Source organism: Amphibalanus amphitrite, unplaced genomic scaffold (assembly GCF_019059575.1).
Source record: "Amphibalanus amphitrite isolate SeventyFive unplaced genomic scaffold, NRLGWU_Aamphi_draft 000581F_arrow, whole genome shotgun sequence".
NCBI classification, from domain to species: Eukaryota; Metazoa; Arthropoda; class Thecostraca; order Balanomorpha; family Balanidae; genus Amphibalanus; species Amphibalanus amphitrite.
The window spans coordinates 333989-358143 of NW_024882075.1; the positions used below are offsets into that span (position 1 = coordinate 333989).

At 47.3% G+C, this 24155-nt stretch overlaps 1 protein-coding gene across 1 annotated transcript; it reads right to left on the bottom strand.

Moving 5' to 3' along the window:
• Positions 1 to 18388: 18388 nt before the first annotated feature.
• On the bottom strand, positions 18389 to 24155 carry LOC122394234 (snake venom 5'-nucleotidase-like). The gene is made up of 8 exons (XM_043390971.1): positions 23826 to 24155; positions 23101 to 23301; positions 22603 to 22807; positions 22014 to 22246; positions 21218 to 21364; positions 20402 to 20591; positions 19939 to 20142; positions 18389 to 18579 (listed from the first exon to the last, which is right to left on the bottom strand). The coding sequence occupies exons 1-8, from the start codon at positions 24153 to 24155 to the stop codon at positions 18389 to 18391; spliced, it is 1701 nt and encodes a 566-aa protein (XP_043246906.1).

Sequence of the window (24155 nt, forward strand, 5' to 3'; positions counted from 1 at the left end):
AGTGACGTCATTGGTCGGCTGTGGGACTGCGTGATGCTGGCAAGAGAAGTGAGGAGAGTGAAATAAAAAATAAGCAAATGTTTTTTTTTTTTGGTCAGGTAGAGGGCCCGAGGGAGGACTTCCTATTAGTGTTTTTTTTTCTGGCTCTGTTGAGACTGAGAGTTTTAGCAAAGCGGCGAATGTATCGTAAGTCCGCGTTTTGTCCGTGCTATTATGCTAGATATTCGCAAAAAGTGTACTATTTTTCCTGAGAGTGAAACATTACCAATGGTACCTGATTAAAACTTGGCTCTTTCGACGAGGACATATCACTTACCTACGCTTTCTGCACCCGACAGTTTACGCACAACTGTACAGTGTTCTACACAGTACATGCATGCTTATTGGCAGCATTTCGTGTTCAGTAGTCAATTTCCAGTGCTCACTTGCTTAGTGTTATCAGCCTCCCATTCCCCGGTACAGCCGATCATTCCCCGGTACAGTCGGCCAGGTGCCCGTACCTGATCGTACCCGACGTGACTGCGGACATCTGTAGCTGCCCTTGCCACTACAGTTGGCGTATATTCACGACAGGTGGCGGTGGCGTCGTGCTGCAAGGGACTCAATAGACGGGGTTCACCGTTCATTGTCATCTTCGAGAGTCAATAGCGCCCTCCGTTCCGTCGTTTCCATCCTCAGGATACTGAAATCCTTCTTCACGCTTCAAACCCCACTCCGGGCTGGACAGGCACCTTTATCTCATGCGGGCTGCTCCTGAGGGAGCGCACCCGGTAGCCGGGTGCAGGGAGCACCTTGGGGGGGGGGGGGGTCTGGTCGGCCTGTCTATTCGGACGGACTCAGCCCCAGCCAATCACTAGGGTGTCTACCCAGACCAATGTCTCCCCCTAATTCCTATCATATTTCCGGCTCTGAAATGGTCTTGTCAGACCGAAAGGACCTAACCCAACAAAGTAAATAAGAAAATAAATCGGTAGCGCTAGTGTCCTTATCGATACTGTGCTGAAAGGATAGGCATGGTCTCTGAGCATGAGAGATAGGATGAGTTCCATAAGTGTCGTCAGGCCAGTGCCTTTTTCATGCCGCAGACGACCACAATTTTCTCTCTGAAAGCGCTCGTCCAGAACAGGCGTATGGTCTGCACCTTTGACAAAATATGTACATATGTAAATAAATATGGATAAATAATCATATATGATATGTTATTTTAACATCACATTTTTTAAAACATTAACATGATAATTCTTTTTTGGAGAAAGTGGTGAATCAATGGTTACGGACAAACCTTATGAAGGCACTACACCTTTTTGCGTTGTTCGATGGCCAATCCTCATAACCACTTCGGCATCAGTTTGGAAAAGCGTTATTCAGCATAACCCATCGGCGATGTGCATCACTGTTTGACGGTCGGCAAAACAGGCTGGACTCCATTTAACTGTTCTGCATAACTCATTGTCATTGGGCACAATGCTCGTCACAGGCAAAACACTTTGTCAGATTGTGATAATGCTTCAACATTTCACAAAATGGTTACTCGATGTGCAAAATTCATCGGTACTGTGCGTTAACAATGACTGTTGATGTAAAACTTTCGTCAATGATCAAAATGTCAATGAGGTAGTGCTTATCCAGCCATATTAGATGTTTAACGTTTATCACACATTCATGGATGAGGCTTGCGACATGTTCCAGCGCAATTTGCATTAATTGGCTTCTGACCAATTAACTTATCAACCATTAGATTCCGAAAAAGGCAGTATATATGTTACGGTCCAAGTGCGAAGGCTAGTCCGTTTGCGAACGGACTAGTCCATTCGCGAATGGACTAGGCCGTTTGCGAATGGCGGTCCGTTTGCAAACGGACTAGTCCGTTTGCGAATGGCCGGCCATTCGCGAATGGCCTAGGCCGTTTGCGAACGGACGGGTTTGTGGCGTTGCACTTAGCCGCGGGAAGCATGGATCCTCGGATTGGGGTACGATTCCGAATGAATGGGGACCGCTGGTCGATGCAGGGGCGTCGCCAACGGGGGGGGGGGGGGGGTCGGAGGGGTCCGGACCCCCCCACACACACACACAAACATTCTTGAAAATATGCCGGTCCGACGCCCCCCCCCTCGCCCCCCCACACACACTTTTGGCCACGAAAATCGATCAAGAATAAAATAAAATATTTTAAAAACGATTTTGGTGCATTCTCAAAATAAAATTGTCTAAATCCGAGGAGTTTTCAGTATTTGGTGGGGATTACTTTGACTGACCGTCCGACCAGATCCCCTAGTCGAAAATCCGTGGCGACGCCACTGCGTCTATATGTTTAGTTTGTTCTCCGGAGCAGATCTGCGAGCTGGTGCAATTCTGGGTTAAGGTCTCCACACACCTGGTCCATTCGGGATGCGACTTTCCGCTGAACCCTGCACAACGCGGAAATTATAGCAACGTGTTGCCGCTGGCCAGGCTTCGGCCACCGATCTGGATCTGGGGAGGTCAAATATCCCCGTGACCTTCGAACAGCGGAGAGTCGCGTGGTGTGCGGAGACCATTAGTACCGTGCTCCGGGCTCCCCGCTGATGACCCGACCTGACCTTGGTCGAGTTTGTGGCGCTCGATTCATTCTGCTCTGGTGTGGTGTACCGGGACGGTGCGGCTTGTGTGTGGTGAGTGCGGTGCGGTGAGTGTTCGAAAAACTGTTGTGTTGCATTGCATTTAACAATACGCGCACTGCAGGGGGGGGGGTTGCTTTCAACCCCCTGTGGTTTTTCACACAGAATACAGAATTTGTATTGCTGGATATTTCGCACTTGGCCTGACTTCGCACTTGGACTGGGAGCATAAACGCCCGTCCATTCGCAAACGGCCTAGGCCAACTGCAATAACGCACATGGGCTAGACCATTCGCAAACGGCCTAGTCCAAGTGCGTTATCGCACTTGGACTAGGCCATTCGCGAATGGACTAGCCTTCGCACTTGGCCCGCAACATACATATCGTGAGGACACTGAGAATCGCAAATCTATAATTTGACTTCTGACGTCACTGTGACGTCATTTCAAATGGGATCAACTCCAAATTTGGACATAACCTTGGCTAGTTATTCAGGATGATGTGTACAAAGTTTCGCTTCTCTATCTCTTCGCGTTGCGACGATATCGTCGCGGAAGTAAACGGGGGGCAACTATATGCCCCCCCCCCCCCCCACAGCGGCCAGCGGGTGGCGCGGAGGCCCAGCGGCCGCCTGATTTAGGCATTTGGCAGCTGTAGGTCTTCAATACGGCCTTCCCGCAATCGACAGCCATGTCAGTTGTTGGATACATAAGATATCCAAGGGCGTTTTTATTATTTATGAATCTGGAAAGCTGCAACTGAAGTCTAACTGTTCAATAACTGCATACCTACGTGTATGTTAGCGGGTGCTTATCGCACCCATCGCAGCGGCAACTGGCGAAAATAGCCCCCGAGTCTGGTACATTTGTAGCTGTTATCATGGTTCCAGGATCGGAATTAATATTGCATGGCTAAAAGTCATGCCCTGCAGTCCTGCACCAGTTGGCTTGAAATTATCACGCGGCTTCGATAAAGCCATACAAAGCTTCACCTGACGTAGGATCTGAATACGTGTTACGTGAATACGTGAGTTTCAGGGAAAAAAGGAATAGCAATCACAGCATTTTCCGCCCTGTTCACAACATATTACTACACCTTTTTGCGTTGTTCGATGGCCTATCAGCAAAACCCATTCGTCCGATCAGCACATAGGTGGCGCCAGTGAGAGGCATTCCGGCAAAACCTTCAGCATATGGGCAAAACGGAATGCTGATCCCACTCCACAGTTCGTCATTTGGTAGAACATTCGCTATTCGCCATAACTGATTGAATTCCGGCAAAACCTTTGACGATTTGGATAAATGCTTCGTCATTCAGTAATATCCCTTCGTCGTTCGCCAAAAAATCCCCATGCTAATTTCGGCATTCATCATAACATTTCGTCAAAACTAAAAACAGATCGCCCCTTTGCAGAGAAATATAAATATGACCACGTTTATACAGTGCAGTGCGAGGCATAGGTGGCGAAACTCGTAGGTCATTTATCCACATAGAAATCGGTAGCGTTCATGAGCGCCATAGGTACAATGTAGATGGACGTAGCTGGCATGTTATCGGCTGGTTGAACAATGAACAGGCAACAGAGCGTTTGATAAGTCAACCCCGCCTCAAACAAAGGTGTTGGGCGGTGGGCCGGCCGGGCCCGGCTCGCCATCTGTCAGCCGTTCCCCTTGCGAGTCCGACCGGCGCGGCCGCCCGAGGCGTTGTCCCGTGACAGCGCTCGGACAGTGACGCGATATATATGTTGCGGGCCAAGTGCGAAGGCTAGTCCATTCGCGAATGGCCTAGTCCAAGTGCGATAACGCACTTGGACTAGGCCATTTGCGAATGGACTAGTCCATGTGTGTTATTGCAGTTGGCCTAGGCCGTTTGCGAATGGACGGGCGTTTATGCTCCCAGTCCAAGTGCGAAGTCAGGCCAAGTGCGAAATATCCAGCAAAGTGACGTCAACTTGGCAAGTCAACTTCACATGTGCAAAGTCCCGTGTGAAATGATGCGTGCAAAGTATTGGTAACTCAACCGGCGTCACTTAACCTAGCCTGGTGACCTGACCTTAGGTCATCTGGAGTCAGCATTTTCACACAATGTGCGCAGAATATGGGAGAAAAGGTATACAAAATTTGGCTTTGCTGCGCGCCGCCGTTTTCTCGTGATCTGTGAAAAACCACAGGGGGGTTGAAAGCAACACAACAGTTTTCCCTGCAGTGCGCGTATTGTTAAATGCAATGCAACACAACAGTTTTTCGAACACTCACCGCACCGCACTCACCACACACAAGCCGCACCGTCCGGTACACCACACCAGAGCAGAATGAATCGAGCGCCACAAACTCGACCAAGGTCAGGTCGGGTCATCAGCGGGGAGCCCGGAGCACGGTACTAATGGTCTCCGCACACCACGCGACTCTCCGCTGTTCGAAGGTCACGGGGATATTTGACCTCCCCAGATCCAGATCGGTGGCCGAAGCCTGGCCAGCGGCAACACGTTGCTATAATTTCCGCGTTGTGCAGGGTTCAGCGGAAAGTCGCATCCCGAATGGACCAGGTGGAGACCTTAACCCGCGCCCCACTGGGGTCTGCGTATAACACGCCCTACTGGGGGGGGGGGCATTCATAGCCCCCCCTCCTAACTCCAAAACTACTGGGCCGATCGTCAAAATTCAAACGGCGTCTGATAGCCCCGGAAAAACTGTCGAGCGAAACCTAATTTCATTGACCTCGAGGTCACCGATGACGTCACAGGTCAGGTCAAAGTAAAAATTATTAGCATTTTGGCTTCTTCACGTTTTGGGCTCTGGCCGCCGTCTTACAAGTCAGATGAGGCTCATTTTTGGTTCACACACTCGTGAACAGATGCTCTAGATACTCTGAGGGTACCAAACTTGTACTTTGATTTTCAGGTCAAGGTCAGGTCATCACAGGTCACGAAAATATTATATAATCCGTCGGTCACGTGACACATGTTTTATGGTCCATTTAGGCCAAACATTTCGAATTTGATGTCGTCTGTGTCATTCGAGGTCATTTTGAGTCAAATTTAGCTTAGGTCAGGTCACTTTTAGGTCAAAAAAGGTCAAATTTTGAAGTTAAAAGTTTTCAACAAAAAATGTGTCTATTGGATGCAGTTTGAGCTCAGGAACACGATGGTGCTATTTATATGGGCGTACGATGTCAAATTCGTGCTGAAAAATTGATTTGAAAAATTAATAATCTTTAATTTTTTGCAATAATGCGTATAACTTGGCCATTTTTGAAGATATTTAGCTAAAACTTGCTAGAGTTAGTCATAATAATGCGTTCTATCACATATATCCCGGTTTTTTTCGAAAAGTAAAAAACTTTTTGAAAAAAATGTAAAAATATAAATTTTGAATTTTATTATATGAAATTTTCGAAATTTTCAAAATTTCGAAAATCCGAGATACCAGTTTGATAGCGCAGTCTATTCTGAGTCCTCTCATGCAAAGAAATTGGATCTAGCTTAAAAACTGAGCTCTTGGGAGCGATTGCCGTGGTTCAATGTTTTGCGTCGAAATCGGCCGAACATGACGTCACTCTGACGTCATTTCCGGCCGACCTATGGTAGGTACGAAGTTCAAATTTTGGCACAAGGTGTCAAATTGATGCAGCCGAAGGTACTGAAAGTTTGGCGTCGATACGTCAAGCGGTTCGGAAGTTATTGCAGAAAAACGGGAGGGGGGCTATAAATACCCCCCCCCCCAGTGGGGCGCGGGTTAAAGGTAGTGTGCCAGCTTTCTTGGACCGTATGGAGTTAATGGCCCAGATAAGGAAAACCGGATTTTTAGAACTTATCCATACCTTCAAAACTCATGGAAACGTCTTAAATTCTTCAAATTTTGAGTACCCCAGTGCGAAATTCGCCCCGACGGGTTGTCGGTCGTACCCCAACCACATTTCACACCACTATGAACAATAAATGCACACACTGAAATCGCTATTACCGATATGCTCATCCAATCAAGTTTCGATAAACCCGTTCATCATCATCTCCTGCGGTTTCGAACACGCCTGTTAGGTGGCTTCTGATGCTCGTCGAGGTCGGAATTTCCAAATACGCGTGGTGCGTCGGGCCGCGCGCTCTGAGTTCGGCCAAGAAAAATGCGTCAGCTGATCATTGTCATTTCTGCCACTTGCGTGTGGTGAAATGGGGTCATAACTTATAAGACGGTTTTTTCATATCAATTATTTTACATAAAATCATATTTCAAACCATAAATAATGTTCGACAGCCAAATAAAAGAAACAATACCAATACGGGCTTACAGTTTAAGGCTCGACATTGTGTTGTCTACGATTAGACAGCTGATAACTCATTCCCGTACGTCGTATGGTCGTAACACTATAATGACCTTTGCTTATTGTCACAAGTGCGCCGCATTCGCGATTGTTGCCCGACGCCTGTTTGCAGGTGAGCCCACTACAGTTGTTATACATATCTAAAAACCGAAAAACTTTTAGGCGAAAAAGGCACTATTCCAGGCCCATTTTTGATTTTTTTTGCGATATTAGGTAAAAACAGAAGCTTCTTATCCTAGGAAAAATAAAATGGGAAATCTTTCAAAGGTGGCACTCTACCTTTAACCCAGAGTTGCGCCAGCTCGCAGAGCTGATCCGGAGAACAAAATAAACATATAGACGCAGTGGCGTCACCACGGATTTTCGACAAGGGGATCTGGTCGGACGGTCAGTCAAAGTAATCCCCACCAAATACTGAAAACTCCTCGGATTTAGACAATTTTATTTTGAGAATGCACCAAAATCGTTTTTAAAATATTTTATTTTATTCTTGATCGATTTTCGTGGCCAAAAGTGTGTGTGGGGGGGGAGGGGGGGGGGCGTCGGACCGGCATATTTTCAAGAATGTGTGTGGGGGGTCCGGACCCCTCCGACCCCCCCGTCGGCGACGCCCCTGCATCGACCAGCGGTCCCCCATTCATTCGGAATCGTACCCCAATCCGAGGATCCATGCTTCCGGCGGCTAAGTGCAACGCCACAAACCCGTCCGTTCGCAAACGGCCTAGGCCATTCGCGAATGGCCGGCCATTCGCAAACGGACTAGTCCGTTTGCGAACGGACCGCCATTCGCAAACGGCCTAGTCCATTCGCGAATGGACTAGTCCGTTCGCAAACGGACTAGCCTTCGCACTTGGCCCGTAACATGTATATCCGATATATGTGACCGAATATAAAGGACTGATTATTGGTCAGGAACTAGTTGGCAGTGTAGGGGAGGAGAATGGCGTGATTTAGCCGCTTTTTTTGGAAGTGCTGTAGCTAAAAAATGCGACATATTTCTGCACTCTTTTAACGCTGGCAGGTGTAGCATTCATATTACTACTGAAAATGGTAGAGCAACTACTTATACCTGAACTTTGACGTTTTATAAAGGTCTGCAAAGCGGCCAACTTGTCCCGCTAGCAGGGTTATTTGGCCGGTGGGGTGGGGTAATTAGACCGGTGTTAATTTGAGGCCTGGATTTTACGTTACGGGTGAGTCAGCTTCAGCGTCAGCAGTGACATGTGTCCTTCACACATTTTTAGGCTGACTCGGTGTCGGACTTCTATCCGAATGATTTTGACTCTGGTCTTATTTCAGCATTTTCCTGCACAACTGAAAATGCGCTTCTTTTGCATACACTGCTCAATCAAACATTTGCATATGATTTGTGTATGAAATATTTTCACAATGAGACTTATAAGAATAGTGAGAGGGCATTACTTGGGTAAAAACGTTAACTTTCTATTCTAGTAAGGAAAAGGGTAATCGACTAATTTCGATCAATGAAATTAGAGATGTCAATCGGATACCAACTTTTTGGTATACCGATACCAAACCGATACCAACTTGGTATTTGGTATTTCAATCTTAATGCACTTGGTATTTTGTTGGTATTATGAGCCCTCACTAATGTATAAGACGGCTGAGAAATTGGCAAAAAGTCGGTATTTCCCTCATGTTATGAAGTTGGTTCGGTATCGGTATTTCCTTACGATTTATGTTGGGATTTGGTTTGGTATCGGTATTCAGATGTTCTGTAATTGACATCACTAAATGAAATACATCAACTCAGTCTCAAATACTCACATCTCGTAACCTTCCGATGTCTGCAAACAAGTTGTCGATGGTCTTTACGAGCTGGATATGTTGCTATCAGTTTGGTTTGAGCAGATCCCTAGCATCTTCGTCGTGTTGCATTGCGCAGTATTTTGATGAGCCCCAGGAGACAGACTGTGCCGTAAATGCCACCGCCAACGGCTATAAACCCAACCAGCTGGGCACGACGACCTTATCAAGTCGGCCGTCCCAGCATAGCGATCCTGAGAGCACCGTCAAATGTGCTGCACTAGCACCGGTCAAATTACCCCGCATTGCCACTCTGAAAAGTTTTGTCTATAAAGTCGTTACGGTTATACGGAAATACATGAAATAACTCTTGAAAACGCTGAGCATCCTAAGCCGTGGGACCACAATGTTGAAATTTGTCTTTAGCCTGAATTCTACATGCTATACTATACATTTTTTTTGAACGGAAGTAAAAGTTACCATTTTCTAATCAAATTCATGTTTTATTGATTTTGAAGAAAATTACGAAGGGGACATTTTGAAAAAAAAAATCCACGCAATAGATTCACCAATGACACATGAATAGAGGCTAGAATTTTTCCATTCACTTTTGTCAGATATCGTAAAGGTGGGGGCGGCCAAATTATACTGCCGGCCAAATTACCCCATCCTACCCTACATAGATGTTTTAGGATGACAGCAGGTGCTGTTTAGTTCATTTACAGTTGAGTTTCATTGTCAGCGACATCAGAAACGGTCCATATCGGAAAACGACAAAACTTTATACAACCGTTCCGTGCTTCTATCCAGTCAGGATACCGAAATCCTTCTCCTCCACGCCGAAACTCCCTCCGGACTGGACAGGCAACATTATCTTATCTTATGCGGGCTGCTCCCCTGGAGCGGCACCGCTGCTCCTGAGGGAGCGCACCCCGTAGCCGGGTGCAGTGAGTGCCTTGGGGCTGGTCGGCCTGTCTTTCGGGACGGGCTCAGCCCCGGTGACTCACTAGGGTGCCTGCCCAGACCAATGTCTCCCCCTAATTCCTATCATCCTTCCGGCTCTGAAATGGTCTCGTCAGACCGAAAGGGCCTAACCCAACAAAACAAAACAAAAAACAAACAAAAAACTTTATAACGTCACTTTGGCATCATCTTGAGTGCTACAACCACCAAACTTTCCTCAAATATTGCCTAGGTATTCGTTTAAAGCTATGCCAAGTTTCACGTCCTTCGTAGCTCGAGATATTCTACAAAACGTAAAGGGGGAGGGGGCAACTTTATGCCCCCAGCGGCTCGTGAGTTAACAATACGATGAACAATGCTCCGACCTTGTAGCACATGGAAGAATAGGACATGATTTATTTTCAACCTGTATTAGTATCTACACAATACGCATGCATATGTGTGGAATTTAGAAAAAATGTGGAAACAGTCAAGCTTCAGCATGGCAAAACGGACGAGAATGCTTTGACCAGGGCTGCAGGATGTAGAAACCAAGGCCCTATATACCGTAGAAACATATACTACGGCTGACTATCAAATGATGGAAGTGCCTTTAGCAATGATAGGATTTTGCACGTGCATGCACTTTTTAGTGTCATCACATGCACCAACGTTCTTTTTTCCAATGGTGAAAACCAGATGTCTTTAGCTACATTCTGCTCTAAGCTACCACCGTTTTTCCAACAAACCACCTAAACCTGTGGCAGTGTGGCACGTCATAAAAGAGGTAAAAGAGGAGCCGGGCAATAAACACACACAAAACGCGCGCCTGCGAGAGGCGCGATGTCATCAGAGCTCAACTAAAACAGCACCCGGTAGTTACATTAAAGCTAGCTGAGGCCGAGATCGTCCGTAACTCCGTAGCTTCGTTGGAAAAGTGTTGGACTCCCGATGTGATAGAGCGATGTAGCCATCACCCACCCTCCCTAGAGTCTAGACAATCAGCTTAGCAATAACGTTTGGTCAGCCACGCGAAAATAACAATGAGTTAGTCGAGTTGAGTTTGAAACCCTAACTCTTCAGCTGGAGTCAAGTCTATGTAGAACGACGGCTACTCATCTCATATCGGGGCAATGTCATTGAGTGCTCTTGGAGCAAAACACATCATCAGAACTAGGGCTGCGGAGTCGGAGTCCGAGTCGGAGTCGGAGTCGGTCGGAGTCGGCAGTTTTGCCCGGAGTCGGAGATAACACTGCATGACTCAAACTCAAGCCCTACACCTGGTTCCTTGACAATGTTTCGCTCGTTGACCTTTCAAAATCAGATTGTGTTAAAGTTAAGGACATACCCCTGTTTTGAATGAGCGTTTTCATTAAAAAAAGCTTATGACGGCTGCTGTATCTAAACCTGCTTTTTAACGCTGTTTAAAATATTTCATTGCAATGAGAGGCCTTAAAACGCGTAATTGGTCACTTCAGGCATAATAAAAGATCTCCAACATGAAATTTGATTTCAGTATATGGACTCCATGACCAATGTCCAGAGTTGGAGCTGGAGTTGGAGTCGAAGTCGGAGTCGGAGTCGATTTTTGAAGCCGGAGACGGAGTCGGAGCTACCTAGAAATCCAATCGACTCCGCAGCCCTGAACAGAACTGTCTTAGTTGGGGAGCGTTTGACACACAATCATATTTCTTCCGAGCGTGGTTGTCTCTCCCAAGGTGCCAAGAAGTCCAGCCGAGGACATATATCCGTAGACTCTATCGCCAGAGGAGGGTTCTCCCGAGCGCCACTTAGTCGTCCAGAAGGAGGGGTCGTTCCGGCCCACCATCGTGAAAACGCCCGAGGAGTTGCGTTGCAAATTGAGCATGAAGGCTGCGTTCAAGTCCTGGAGAAACTCGTACTCCACCTGGTTGATGAAGGTCGCATAAGTGGCGGACGGGTCAAGGCCATGGCAGAAAGAGGTATCCTGCGGCCATCCGACGGACGTTGAGCTCGTGAACCGCTCGACGTGGTAGCAGACGGCTCCAACTAGCTGGAACGTTCCAGAACATGTCGGCGGGATGTTCTTGGCCAGGATCTGTCGGCCGGCGCTGAGGACGAGCTCATCGTCGGCAGGTTTGGTGCCCCACAGGAGGCATCCTTCAGGGGAGGTCTCATAGAGACTACACCCCTCCAATTGGAGACAACGTATGGCGCAGAGCAGTGACGATCCGCCAGGGTGGGTGGCCAGAGGCGTCTTGACGAAGTGCTGGTCCCGAGCCAGCAGACTGAATTTCACCGCCTCCGTGACGTCCGCTGGTATCAGTAGGGTGGTTGTCATGGCGACCAGCAGCGTCAGTGGCATAGAACCGCCGGTCGGAGAATGCCGAGAATTGATTGACGTCATCTGAGAAAAGATAGCAATTTCGTCCTTCGGTTATGCTGTCGATGAAAATATCGTCAAATCGCCCTGTGACAGATACCTACCATTTAAATGTCCTATGAAATAGTTATGGAGCAAGCAATGAAAAAGTCCACATTTTTCTACAACGATGGTTATTTTGCCCAGGGCGCCGTACTTGCACAATAAACAATCATGAACTCGCATATTTGCAAATGTGGACCGAGGATGAACACGAAAGCTTCGAATTTCGATCATATTTACAACCAGTAAGACGCCTTTAGGAGGCGCTAAACGAGCGAGCGAGAGTGGGCCCTGCACGTGCGGAAGGGCGAGAGAGAGTACTTCCAAATGGCTTGTGCACGGCACCCTACTAACCGGTCATTAACGGTGTGCCAAATTTAGAGGTAATCAACCCAGCAGTTCTCGAGATCTGGAAGCGGCACCATGCACGTGTGCACGTGCAAAATGCACTGTAAAAAATATTGACTAGCCCCTCGTCAAATGATTCTCAACGCTAAATGTCGGGGGTACAGACTAGTTTTGCATCCTACTTTTGACACACGCTGCGAGCCCCTGGCTTGTTTTGTGTTCGTCAGATGACAGTTACCAGGTGTCGGTTAGTTTTTACCACGTCCCAAAAATAGCTGGAGCGTTTCTGCCTTGTTTTGGAAGCAGGTCCTCGTTAATGTCGACTGACGTCTGGTGCGGACGAAGTGTGATATGTATGTATATGTATGTGCATTGTGTTGTGTGCTTTTATCGTGATTTTTAAGCATTTTTTATGTCATAGCATGATGTTCTTTTACCCACTTCATCACCATCTTTTATTGACTCAGTGCCAAGAATAGCCTCTTTGACTTCGGTCATAGATAGGGGACGGCCACTACGAAGTAAATAAATAAATAAATAAATAAATAAATAAATGCTGTGTATGATAACAAAGTACCTAGTAACAATAATAACGAAAAACAATGTCAAAACGAGGGCGGCTTGTTTAGTGACGATGGTCAAAAGAAGCATCGTCTTGTTCCTACTTAACGAATGAAGCTCAAACTAGGTCAAAACTAGGGGCCCAACTAGGCCCTAATCAACCCATAGTCAGTTGACCAGCAGATCCTACGCCGCCCAATCCAGTCATCGAATTTGCCAGCAAATTCGTTTGAAGACCATCATAATATTAAATATCGGTGGTCTTCAAACGAAATCCCTTACCAGTTTGATGACGAATTCATCCGGCCCATTCCAAAAACGCTCAAGATAAAATGAAAGTGTATTTCTGAAATAATGTGCTTTCTTGCAATGCGCCTTTCGTATATCAAGCGAACCTTTCACTTCCAGCGCCCGTTTACAGTTATCGATCGAATCAGAAGCATGCACATACCTATCGATAGATCTGAACCTAAGAACACAGAAGACATTTTGTAGAGTACCTGTCTGAGCCTATGCAGTGGAGCCCGTGAGCCGCCCAACCGCAGCAGTGCCTCGTGAACTTGATGATAGGTCTGAACCTCAGATTGGCCAGAGCTTGGCCGTCAATAACCAGCTTATTTATATCCACAGTTGTAGTGACTTAGGGTTTGGAATTTGCCAAACCTAAGTTTTGATTACCAAGAGAAGTTTTGTACTTCTTGCACTTGCCTTTTCTTCATAACTTTGGCGGAAATCGTCGTAGTGAAACTTCAGTGTTCCGTTAGCTGTCGGTTCTTGAGAGAGTTGGCCAGGCCGGACACCGGGGGCGGCTCCACAACTTTCGAAAAATTAAACCTAAGTCCTATTGCACTGCATGGAGAGCAATTCATTTAAATCGCTCTTGGTCCCCCCCCTCGACAACTTTGCAAACGTCTCTGCGCGATTTCGTTGAGAATAATGGCTTATGGCAAGTTATTGAATCAGAACGTCAATCACTGCAGGTCATATATACGGCAAGCAATTCTTCATAACAGACACTGCACAAATGGAAACGATACAGGTTTGCCCAGTCGCACTGCACAGACGCGCGCACCCCCGACCGAACGCGGCACGGCACAGCGCAACTGGCGCCGGGAAGCCGGGAACGCGTTAAGTGAAGGATTCACAGGTGCGCAACTTTATTGCGAACAATAAAAACCTACCGCAAACGATTAAAAAAAGTTTTAGGACAATCGGAAATACGAATGTATTGACTTATAGAAATAAAATTGTCATTCACCTTCCAAATAACCCAACAATTTATTTGCCGTAAAAAGTGTCTGGAAATGGAAAGTTGCAAACATGATTCAGCAAGTAGGGAAACGCAGCAGCTACCTGGCACCTGTCCGTGCTTCTATCCTCAGGATACTGAAATCCTTCTCCTCCACGCCACAAACCCCTTCCGGGCTGGGCAGGCAACTTTATCTCATGCGGGCTGCTCCCTTGGAGCGGCACCGCCGCTCCCGAGGGAGCGCACCCCGTAGCCGGGTGCAGTGAGTGCCTTGGGGCTGGGTGGCCTGTCTTCGGACGGGCTCAGCCCCGGCGACTCACTAGGGTGCCTGCCCAGACCAATGTCTCCCCCTAATTCCTATCATCCTTCCGGCTCTGCAATGGTCTTGTCGACCGAAAGGGCCTAACCCAACAAAACAAACAAACAAAACAAGCTACCTGGCGAAGCTACGGCTTGCTACGCATTGCCGCATTGCTACGGCTTGTTCCTCACCCTTCACAGATTACTATGACAAAACTACCCCTAGTATTTTGATCATCCTGAGGCTGGCTTTCACCTAATAATTTGATGAGGGTCTTCCTCGTTTCGGATTGAGGCGAAAACAAACGTCAAACAACCTTGATAGTTAATTCAGCACTTCAAAACAAAGGTACACCTAGGGTATCATTACAATACCGGATCATAACGATCTGGATAGCTCTCAGCCTGTAAGCTAACTAAGCGGTATCTAGTCAAGTGGTAGGTACCGGAAGCATTGACAACCTGGTGACTGTTTCGAGACCCTTGTTTTGACACATAGCTCGTCAATATTTTTTACAGTGTGGGTCCAAAGCAGTCCAAAGTGGCTTTTGCACGGCACTCTACCAGCCTGTCACTAAACGCGTATCAAATTTGAGCGCAGTCGGCTCAGCCGTTCTCGAGATCTGGAAGCGTTGTCTGCACGTGCGCACGTGCAGTAGCACACTGACAGTAACACGTGGGAATGTATTGTCAGGTGTGGGTTCCTACCGGCATGCCAAGTTTTAGCGAAATCACCCCAGTAATTGCCGAGTTATTGTGAGGGAGCAAATTTGGCATCCGTTCTTTTTGCATTTTGAACGTGTATTGGAGGTGACCCACAGATATCGAGAGTATACGATGCTTGGTAGAAGAGATGCAACTACCATTAAAAAATAACCGCAAATTCAACAGGTTCAAAGATCTCGGTGGCGGCTGCAAACCCAATCAAAGAAGCCCGGCGAACGTCGCTCGTGTGAGAGATGCCCTACCCAGACTGTCAGCAGTCAGCGATACCGGGTGGCCCTGGCAAAGTTTTTGGGTGTCCTGCAGACCACAATGAGCAGATATCTGGAAGCACTCAAGATTCAGTGGTTCCAGCAAAACGCTGCCATGGCCAATACTGCTAAGGAAAGCCGGGAGTGGCTCTCGGGAGCGCTTCGGGCAGCGCGTGATCTTAAGGCTCGAGACACCCGTAGCCGGCGAGCTTCCCGGACTTGCCCCACCGGACTTTTTCCTGTAGGACCGCCTCAAAACCCAGGTGTACCGGAACAACCCAAGAAGTCCCAACGACCTGAAGGGTGCAATGAGGTCGGCGGTGCGCCGCCTACCGCTTTCCGTGTGCCGTGCTGCAGCAGAGGCCGCGCTGAGCCGGGCTCTCTCTGGGCTCTTTGTACCTCTCTGTTTGTCGTTTTGTAAAAACGACAAACGACAAACGAACAAAACAAAAACGTGGGGACACACAGAAGGCGGGGGATGACGGTTATTTGACTTTGCCATACATCGATGAGCATTTACTGTGCAAAGTGAAAGGCATTATTAAGAAATCCGAACTCAATGTAAAGCTGGCTTGGCGAAATGATATGAAGTTTAAAAAAAACGTTTCGTTCGCTCAGCATTTAGCAAACCTCGTTGTCCAGGGGGAAATAGGTGTAATTTGTGCAAGAGTGGGTTCACAGGCCAGTGTACACACCAGTATAACGCCTTTTGGGGCGACTAACGGAGCGAGTGAGAGGGTGAGCCTTGCACGTGCGAAATTTCGACGAGGTACCTCCAGCTGACTTGTGCACGGCACCCTACTAACCGGTCTCTAGCGATGTGCCAAATTTGAGCACAATCGGCCCAGCCCTTCTCGAGATCTGGAAGCGGCACCCTGCACGTGCGCACGTGCAAAATGGGTCCCAACTGAGTTTTGCACGGCACCCTACTAACCGGTCCCTAACCATGTGCCAAATTTGAGCGCCATCGGTCCAGCCGTTCTCGAGATCTGGAATCGACCCCTGCACGTGCGCACGTGCAGCAACACCCCAATTCTGGCACATGGATATGCATTGCCTAGTAGGTGCCTACCTACATGCCAACTTTCAGCGCAATCGGCCAAGTAGTTACCGAGATATTGCAACAATTACAAAAGTGGCACCTCTTCGTTTTGCACGTGGCACGTGCATAAGGGGTCGCCCTCATTCATCGGCAATAGTCCAATACTTGGTAGAAGGAATGAAGCAACCCTACAAAAATTACCGCGTGTAAATCGGTCAAGTGGTTGCTGAGATATAAGCGTCGAAGAATCGTGACTACGGCCGGCCGCTCATACTCAGAAATTTTCGTTAATCTAAGGAAAGACTATACGCTCGCTTCGCTCGCTCCGTAAAAAGATACCTGTCTCGTACTCGTATATGTAGATGAGTGTTAGAATGCAGTGCGCCAATTTGGGACTTTGATTTGTATTTTCTAATGTAAGAATTAGTTAGGCTTAATTAGGCTTAACAAATTTCAGTTACGTGTATTCGTATGTCGACTAAAAGTTATCATGATTTGAAAAATGGATGTACTTTAGATTTAATTGCTCGTAATAACGAATAGTGAAATAGGAGATAAAGAAAGGAGCAGACAAGAAATGTATTCTCATTCTGTCTTTTGGTAACAATTCCGACGAAGATCTGTGATCGAAATATCAATATCAATATATCCTTTTTGCTAATTTATATTTTACGAGGAAAGGTCATATGATACTAAAACTGCTTTTAAAAGTTGTGTTTATTCGAGCGACGCGACGTATAAATATTATTGTCGGTATTCTGCTCGAACCTGGCTATCTAACCATATAGTACCTACCTGGTTGTCTTTGCCAGCGACACGCTCCTCACCACCGCGTGAACCAGGGGCGAGTGAGCGGCGCTCAAAGCCCGCGAGTATCCATCCTCGAATGTGTGTTTGGTTGACTTGGATACGGACGGCCGATTGGCCCCACAGGGCGGGTCGTGCTGCCACGTGATGTGCAAGCGATGTGCACTTTGCACTATTCACAGGACAAGCTTCAAATGCGGCTGGGCGCTAGCGACGTTTCGGAGCTACCGATGCGGCCATGGGCAGATTATATAAGTGCATCATCAAATTGCCTTCATTTCCTACCACCAGCAGATGAGTACAAGAAACAAGGGAATTGTTACAGAGTAAAATAAGTTATTTGTACACACATTGTAGTACCTACATAAGTAAGTATATATGCAGATGCCGATTGATTGATACCTAGTTATTTGGCTCAATTCTTGATGATACGGATCGTGAGCCCGTATTGCATCATTTCTTGTAGGTAGATATCTCTTTCAGTGATGTGAAATTTAAGAAATCATTTGCATAACTTTGTATACAAGATTGTGTGCATATGTAACTTCATACATTGATGGTGAATAATCATTGTAGAATAGAAAAGGCATGTATTATTCAATATACCCTACAGTTTACAGCAAAAGCTTATAAAAGACAGGACAACATAGCATACAAATGACAGAGACATCTACAGGAAAGCGGATGGATTCGATTATCATGTATAGTGTTTTCTATAGAACATCTGTATCTTGTCGTAAGCGTCGTAACAAAACACCCACCACTGCACGCTTATAACGATTTGTAGTGATGACAATTGTGAAAAATTGTGATACCGATACCAAACCAAATACCAACAATACCCATGGAAAAAAATACCGTGACCGATTCGACTTGGGAATATGAGGGAAATGCCAACTTTTCACCAAATTCTCAAACTTTTTAAGATCAGTGAGGATTCATGATAGGTACCAACAAAATACCAAAGCAATTCGCCTTGAAATACCAAATACCAAGTTGGTATCGATTTGGTATCGGTATACCAAAAAGTTGGTATCCGATTGACATCTCTAAGTACACAATGCTCAGTTTATCACCCCATCAATGTCCTCCGTCCTTGTCTGACTTGCTGAGAGGTCCGTGGTAGTGGCACAGAGAGCCGTGACAGTGGAAGGGGCTGACCCCACAGCGGGAGGTGAGGTTCGTCTCGAACACCAGCCGGTTCTCGATACCGGAGATGACGGGGGAGAACTGCTCGATGTGGTCGCGCATCAGATCCACGTCCAGCAGACCTGGAAGAGAGATTCGACTGTCGCTCGATTTGACTGGTATCAGGCGTAAAAATGACAGGCTTCGTGACAGGTTGCTGACAACTGTCTAGTGGATTGTAATATCTCATCAATGTAATCAATAACTGGTGAGAGTTTGACGTAATCTATATCATCTAAAAGTAAATCTTAACCCTAGAACGCCTAGGGGGGGGGGTTGTATCAACCCCCCCTGAGGTTTTTTCGAAGTGCACGCTAAACGGCTTGTCGTAGCGGGCTGAAATTTTCAATACCCTCTGGGGCAACCTTTGCGCATCTTTTGCCGAAAAAAATTGATCGGGTCATGTCAGGTCACGGAGTTATGACGTCATAAGAGGTACAGCCTCCGGCCGGATTTTCACAAACTGAGTGCCAACGCCCGAGGTTTCCTGCCGGTGGTACGGACGTCGGTTGATGGATCGTGATGAAACTTCCCATGCATGTTGGGGCAAGTATTGGCTATCATATGGTATAAGAAATTTGACCGGGTCAGGTCAGGTCACGGAGCTATGACGTCACAAGAGGAACAGCGTCCGGTACTATTTTTGAAAAGCGCCCGAACCACTATTTTGCTAATTCTTGTCACCTCAATGGGAATATGCAGCAATATTAGCTTCTATAGGGAGCAAATGGACCTCCCAAATCCAAAAATACAATCAGATTTCAAAAATTTAAATTTTGATTTTTCGAATTTCTGCCGCCGACTGTGACCTTGCCGACTTCCGGCGCTCCCAACGCGCCATTTTTAGAGCTAGGGAAACGAAATACATACCAAACGATAGAAAATTGATCAAGGAACACGTTAGTGAATGTTTCAAGTCGATATCTCCCACCGTTTTGCCACAATCGCCGCCGAAAGTTGAAAAAAGTCTATTTTTCCGAAAATTTGACCTTTGACCGGTCAAAAGTAGGTCAAATGTTGACCTAGGACCAAAAAACATACCACCAATCGCGAGATCTCGTTGAGAGCAATCCGTTGGTTTTTTCCGCTAAGCTCTACGACCTTCCGTTTCGAAACGCCAGGGGGGGGGGTCGTAACAACCCCCCCCCCCTGGTCGTTCGTGTTATGAGAAATGGCCTGGTCGTGCGAGGGTTAAAACCCTCATTTTCCTTTCGCAGTAAAATGAAATGCCGCGCGAGACGTATGTACATATAAGCTCTGTATTTTTTATATAGGCATGATAATTTTATTCAAGATTTATGTAACGATGTTTCTTCCCGTCCATTATAGAATAGTGCCTAAAACATTCGGCTGTATTAGATATTTACAACGCTTGTAAAATTTACTTATATTTTCCCAAAAAGCTTCCCTACTTCGATCATCTGTGTCGTCTCAAATCTCACCTGTATTCAACTCATCAACCTTGTCGTCCCTGATGGCGTCATAGCCATCCCCACCCCCGGAGAGGAAAGTCGACATGATGACGCGATAGGTGCCATCAGCACGCACTGGCTCTAGGCGGGGCACCAAGCAGTCAGTGCAGACGATCTCCAGGTGTAGCAACCGCATCCCCTCGGGGCAGTCCATGTTGTAGGTGACCCGAAAACCTGCAGGAAATAAAGGATTTTAGCAATGAAATCAGGAAAGCTGAACGATAGTCAACATCCACCTGATGTTTGAATTTGAATCGCACTTTCCTGTCCTAGCAGTACATGTTATAACTTTGGAAAAGAGACGTCATATTCGAAGCTTTTTTTGTAGCTGTGAAATGTGTAAAACTTGTCCCGACATATTTTCTGGTCCAATTCTGCTACCATCCTTCAGATTCTCAGAGTTTGGCCTCATGTTCTGTTTTTTTTTTCTCACCTGCCACCTGCAGGAAGCGTCCTCCGCCAAGCGCCGAGTGCTCGAACGTCTGACGCAAGGTCTCTCCGGAGAGGGTCACCAGGCTGATGGTGTTGCCGAAGGGCTGGATGTTGAGCACGTCGGAGAGTGTGATGTTCCCCGGCTCCAACCGAGAGCGAATGCCGCCCGTATTGATGATTGCTGCGGATACCTGTGTGAGGAAGCACGGGGTGATGAAAGGCACGGCGGTCAGATGATGGGATTTTTGGTGGCGTAAATTGAGGCAAAGATTGTAATTGATGGCGTAGATTGAGGAAAAAATGCAATTGGTGGCGTTATAAGTGTTGACGTAGGTAAGTACAGTCCACAGCAGAAGTAATGTGCGGTTTCAGTCATGGGTATGTTCTGCTTCTGAAGCTTAGGAACGATTAACCAGACTACAATGAAACTTTGAATGTAGCTTATATGTATCGTCACCCGTGCAGCTGCAATTTTAGCCATTGACATCTTCTTTTCGATCACTCCGCATTAAACAATCGCCAGTCAAAGCCAACCGTTGAGATTGGTAAAACCCTACATTACTTTAGCGGTGGGCTGTACATAGAGACGAATGTAATTATGTAGGTGACCGGGGCTTACGGACGTGGCGAATGCATGTGAATTGGCGAAGGGAAGATAAAAATGAAGCTGGAAGTATAACAGAGGCTTCAGAAAAATATTATGTGTTTTAATTGCGCTTGGAAATAATTTGATTAATTATCATCAACGTGCCAACGTACTCCTCCCTTACTATCCTCCCTGAGTCTGCCTCTGCGCCCGGGCCGACCTTGACCTCACCTGGCTCCACTGTCCGTCAGATGGCACCAGCAGCGCGCGAACCAGCGAATCAGCGATTAGATTCCCCAGGCCACATTCGCTGCGTCGATCCGTACAAGCCAGCTGCACCAGTGTTGTGCCGATCACCTCCTGCTCGTACTCAGAAATCTGGCGAGGATAGGTCTAGTTAGTTTAGGGCGAGGGAAAGATAGGAAGGAGATGAAACGAAGGAGACGAAACGCCTGTCCCGTAGCTCAGCTAATAGAGCATTGGAATCCCGGTAGTGAGAGCCCGGGTTCGAGACGCTCCGGCGCTCGATATTTGAGCCTCCTGACGGGGATGGTGTGCGGTTGGTGGGAGCAGCCGCAGCCAGTTGAAGTCAGTTGAGTGGGACAGGCCGTGTCCGGCTTTGAAGGGCACGTTAAACTTTGGCATCTAAATTCTCCCGTACCCGGAATTGCGCGATCGGACGGTAGGGGTCGGGGCTATGCAACAAGCTCTGCTTAGCGTGGGCTCCGGCTCTGTCAATCCGTCCATTCAAACATTCGAGCTAAATTTAATAAAAAAAGATGAAAGAAGAAGAAAATCGAAATGAGAGAAAAGAAAGAGAAAGAAAATGGAAGAAGCCTAGATATTGCTTCTCTCCTCTCTCTCCTTCTCTCTCTCTCTCTCTCTCTCTCTCTCTCTCTCTCTCTCTCTCTCTCTCTCATCCCCACTCTATCCCCCCTCCTCCCCCTTCCCTCCCTTCCCCCTCTTTCCGTTATATCTCCTTCCTGTGTTTTTCTCCCCTCCACCTCTCCTCCCGTTTCATCCTCACCTGATCCTTGTACCGCTGCAGTATCTCTTCGGCTTCCTGATCCTGCTCCCCCTCTAGCCGGATGGGGTTGCCGCCCCAGTCAGCCACCTCTCCGGCACTGTCGAAGGTGACGTTCAACACCCCCAGGTACTTGCCGTGCTGATAGGCCTGCACGACGAGCACTGACCGGCCCGAGGGCTGGTGTACCACGGTCGGATACGGCCCGGTCACAGGGTCATCGTCCGGCGCCGCTCCTGTGGAGGTCAGAGGTCAGGGGTCAGAGATCAGGGGTCAGGGGTTAGGGGTCAGAGGTCAGGGGTTAGATACCAGAGGTGAGAGATGAACATCCCTCTGTGGCTCATTGCTACACTTCGTTTTCTATGTTAATGTCTGTAATCGCACGCTGTTTGTAAATTGACAATCACTACATATCTATTCATACTGCATACCTACATACTGTACATACTTCATATCACAGATAACATGAATCCAAGTTATTGATTCATGTTATCTATGTTCATATGTTTACACTACACACTGTATTCTTTAGATAGTTTGATGTCTATCTTCAGATACCATTTACCTCTATGTTGATATACTAGCCCCGAACCTGTGTAGAGCAGCGAGTGGGAGTGCCCTCCGACGATGACATCCACGTTCTCGAGCTGCTCCGCCATCTCCAACTCCCTGTGGTAGCCGGAGTGACCCACGGCGATGATGATGTTGACGCCCTGCGCCTTCAGCCTGGCTGTCTCCAAGCGCAGCGCACTGACCTCGTCCAGGAACGTGATGGCGGGAGGTGGCTTGGAGATGACCTGAGGGGGAGAAGAGGTCATCTAGTGGTGAACGGTGATGGTTCGGTGCCTCTTAATGTTTGTGTTTTACTCTGAGTGTCATCATTTGACCTAACGCGAATTGGAGAAGCCCTTTTTAAGTTATGGCTTCTCATATCATGACATACATCATGCTCTCTGAAGTCTGAATCCTGTCGTCGCTACTTCATGATTTTAAGGAACAGCTCAATTTGAGGAACAGCCCATCTACAACCCCCGTCATGTGCCCAAAATCTCCAACTCCAACACCAGCCAGCTGTCATCCCATTCCTCACCCTCGTCTCGGGTGTCGTGAAGCCCACGATGCCGATTTTGTGGCCTCCGATCTCTCGCACGACACTGGAGAGGCACTTATCGGTTGTGGGCGAGGCCAGAGGACCGAAATCGATGTTTGTGCAGAGCTGCTGGTGATCGACTCCATCCAGATACGGTAAAAGGCCGTCCAGACCGTCATCGAATTCGTGGTTTCCCAGCGCCTGAGGGTTTAAAGGTGGGAGTAAAGAGCGACCTTAAAATTATTGTTTTTTACGAGGCAAGCAACACGTCTGGCAAGCTTCTTTTTAAGTCGAAAGGTGATTCGCAATATATCTCGGAACATTATACGCCTACACTGTACAGTATGTCTTAAAGGTACCGCGCAAAGTAACGGTGGATCCATCAAGCCTGACCGAGGAAGAGCCTGCTAAATTTGAGTCACCGAAGCAATTGACCTTCTCGTCCATTCCCCAGGTCAATTGGTTCCGTGACTTTCAAATTAAAGCACGCCCTTCCTCGGTCAGGACTCAGGCTTGATGGATCCACCGTCACTTTGCGCAGTACTTTTAGAAGTCAGACTGTACGTACAGCATCGGAATTTCCTTCAAATATAAAATATTATTTCGCTTAGCTTGGACATTGATGCACAAGTGAAGAGTATAGCATTTAATTCGACAAAGAAACGTTTCTTGAACTTGTAATTGTATCCCAATATTTTTGCAGCCCCACATTTTCGCGTCCTTACCATGGCATCGTAGGGCACTAAATTCATCATGTCTACCACAACTCTCCATTTGAAGAGTGTGTAGTACAGGTAACCCTGAAAGATATCACCACCGTACAACACCAAAGTATTCGGCGTCTGTTCCTTTATCTCCTTGACGGCGCTGACGAGCCGTCCAATGCCACCGTAGCAGGGGTTTTCGGGGTCGTCGGGGTAACGACAGGCGGCCGTGTTGGCATCCACGGGGTCGAAATACGAATGGACGTCGTTGTTGTGTAGAATGGTGAGCTGGAGCTGGGCAGAGACTATGCTGACTGCGGTCAGGAGCAGTAATGGAGGGCGGAGTGACAT

What these genes read in the sequence shown, in the direction of transcription:
- LOC122394234 (XM_043390971.1), bottom strand. Translation starts at nt 24,155, where the DNA reads ATGTCACTCCGCCCTCCATTACTGCTCCTGACCGCAGTCAGCATAGTC. An exon ending in TGCAGCGGTACAAGGATCAG is followed by an intron (nt 21,365 to 22,013) that starts GTGAGGATGAAA and finishes TATCCTCGCCAG; the next exon opens with ATTTCTGAGTACGAGCAGGA. An exon ending in CTGACGGACAGTGGAGCCAG is followed by an intron (nt 20,592 to 21,217) that starts GTGAGGTCAAGG and finishes TTCCTCACACAG; the next exon opens with GTATCCGCAGCAATCATCAA.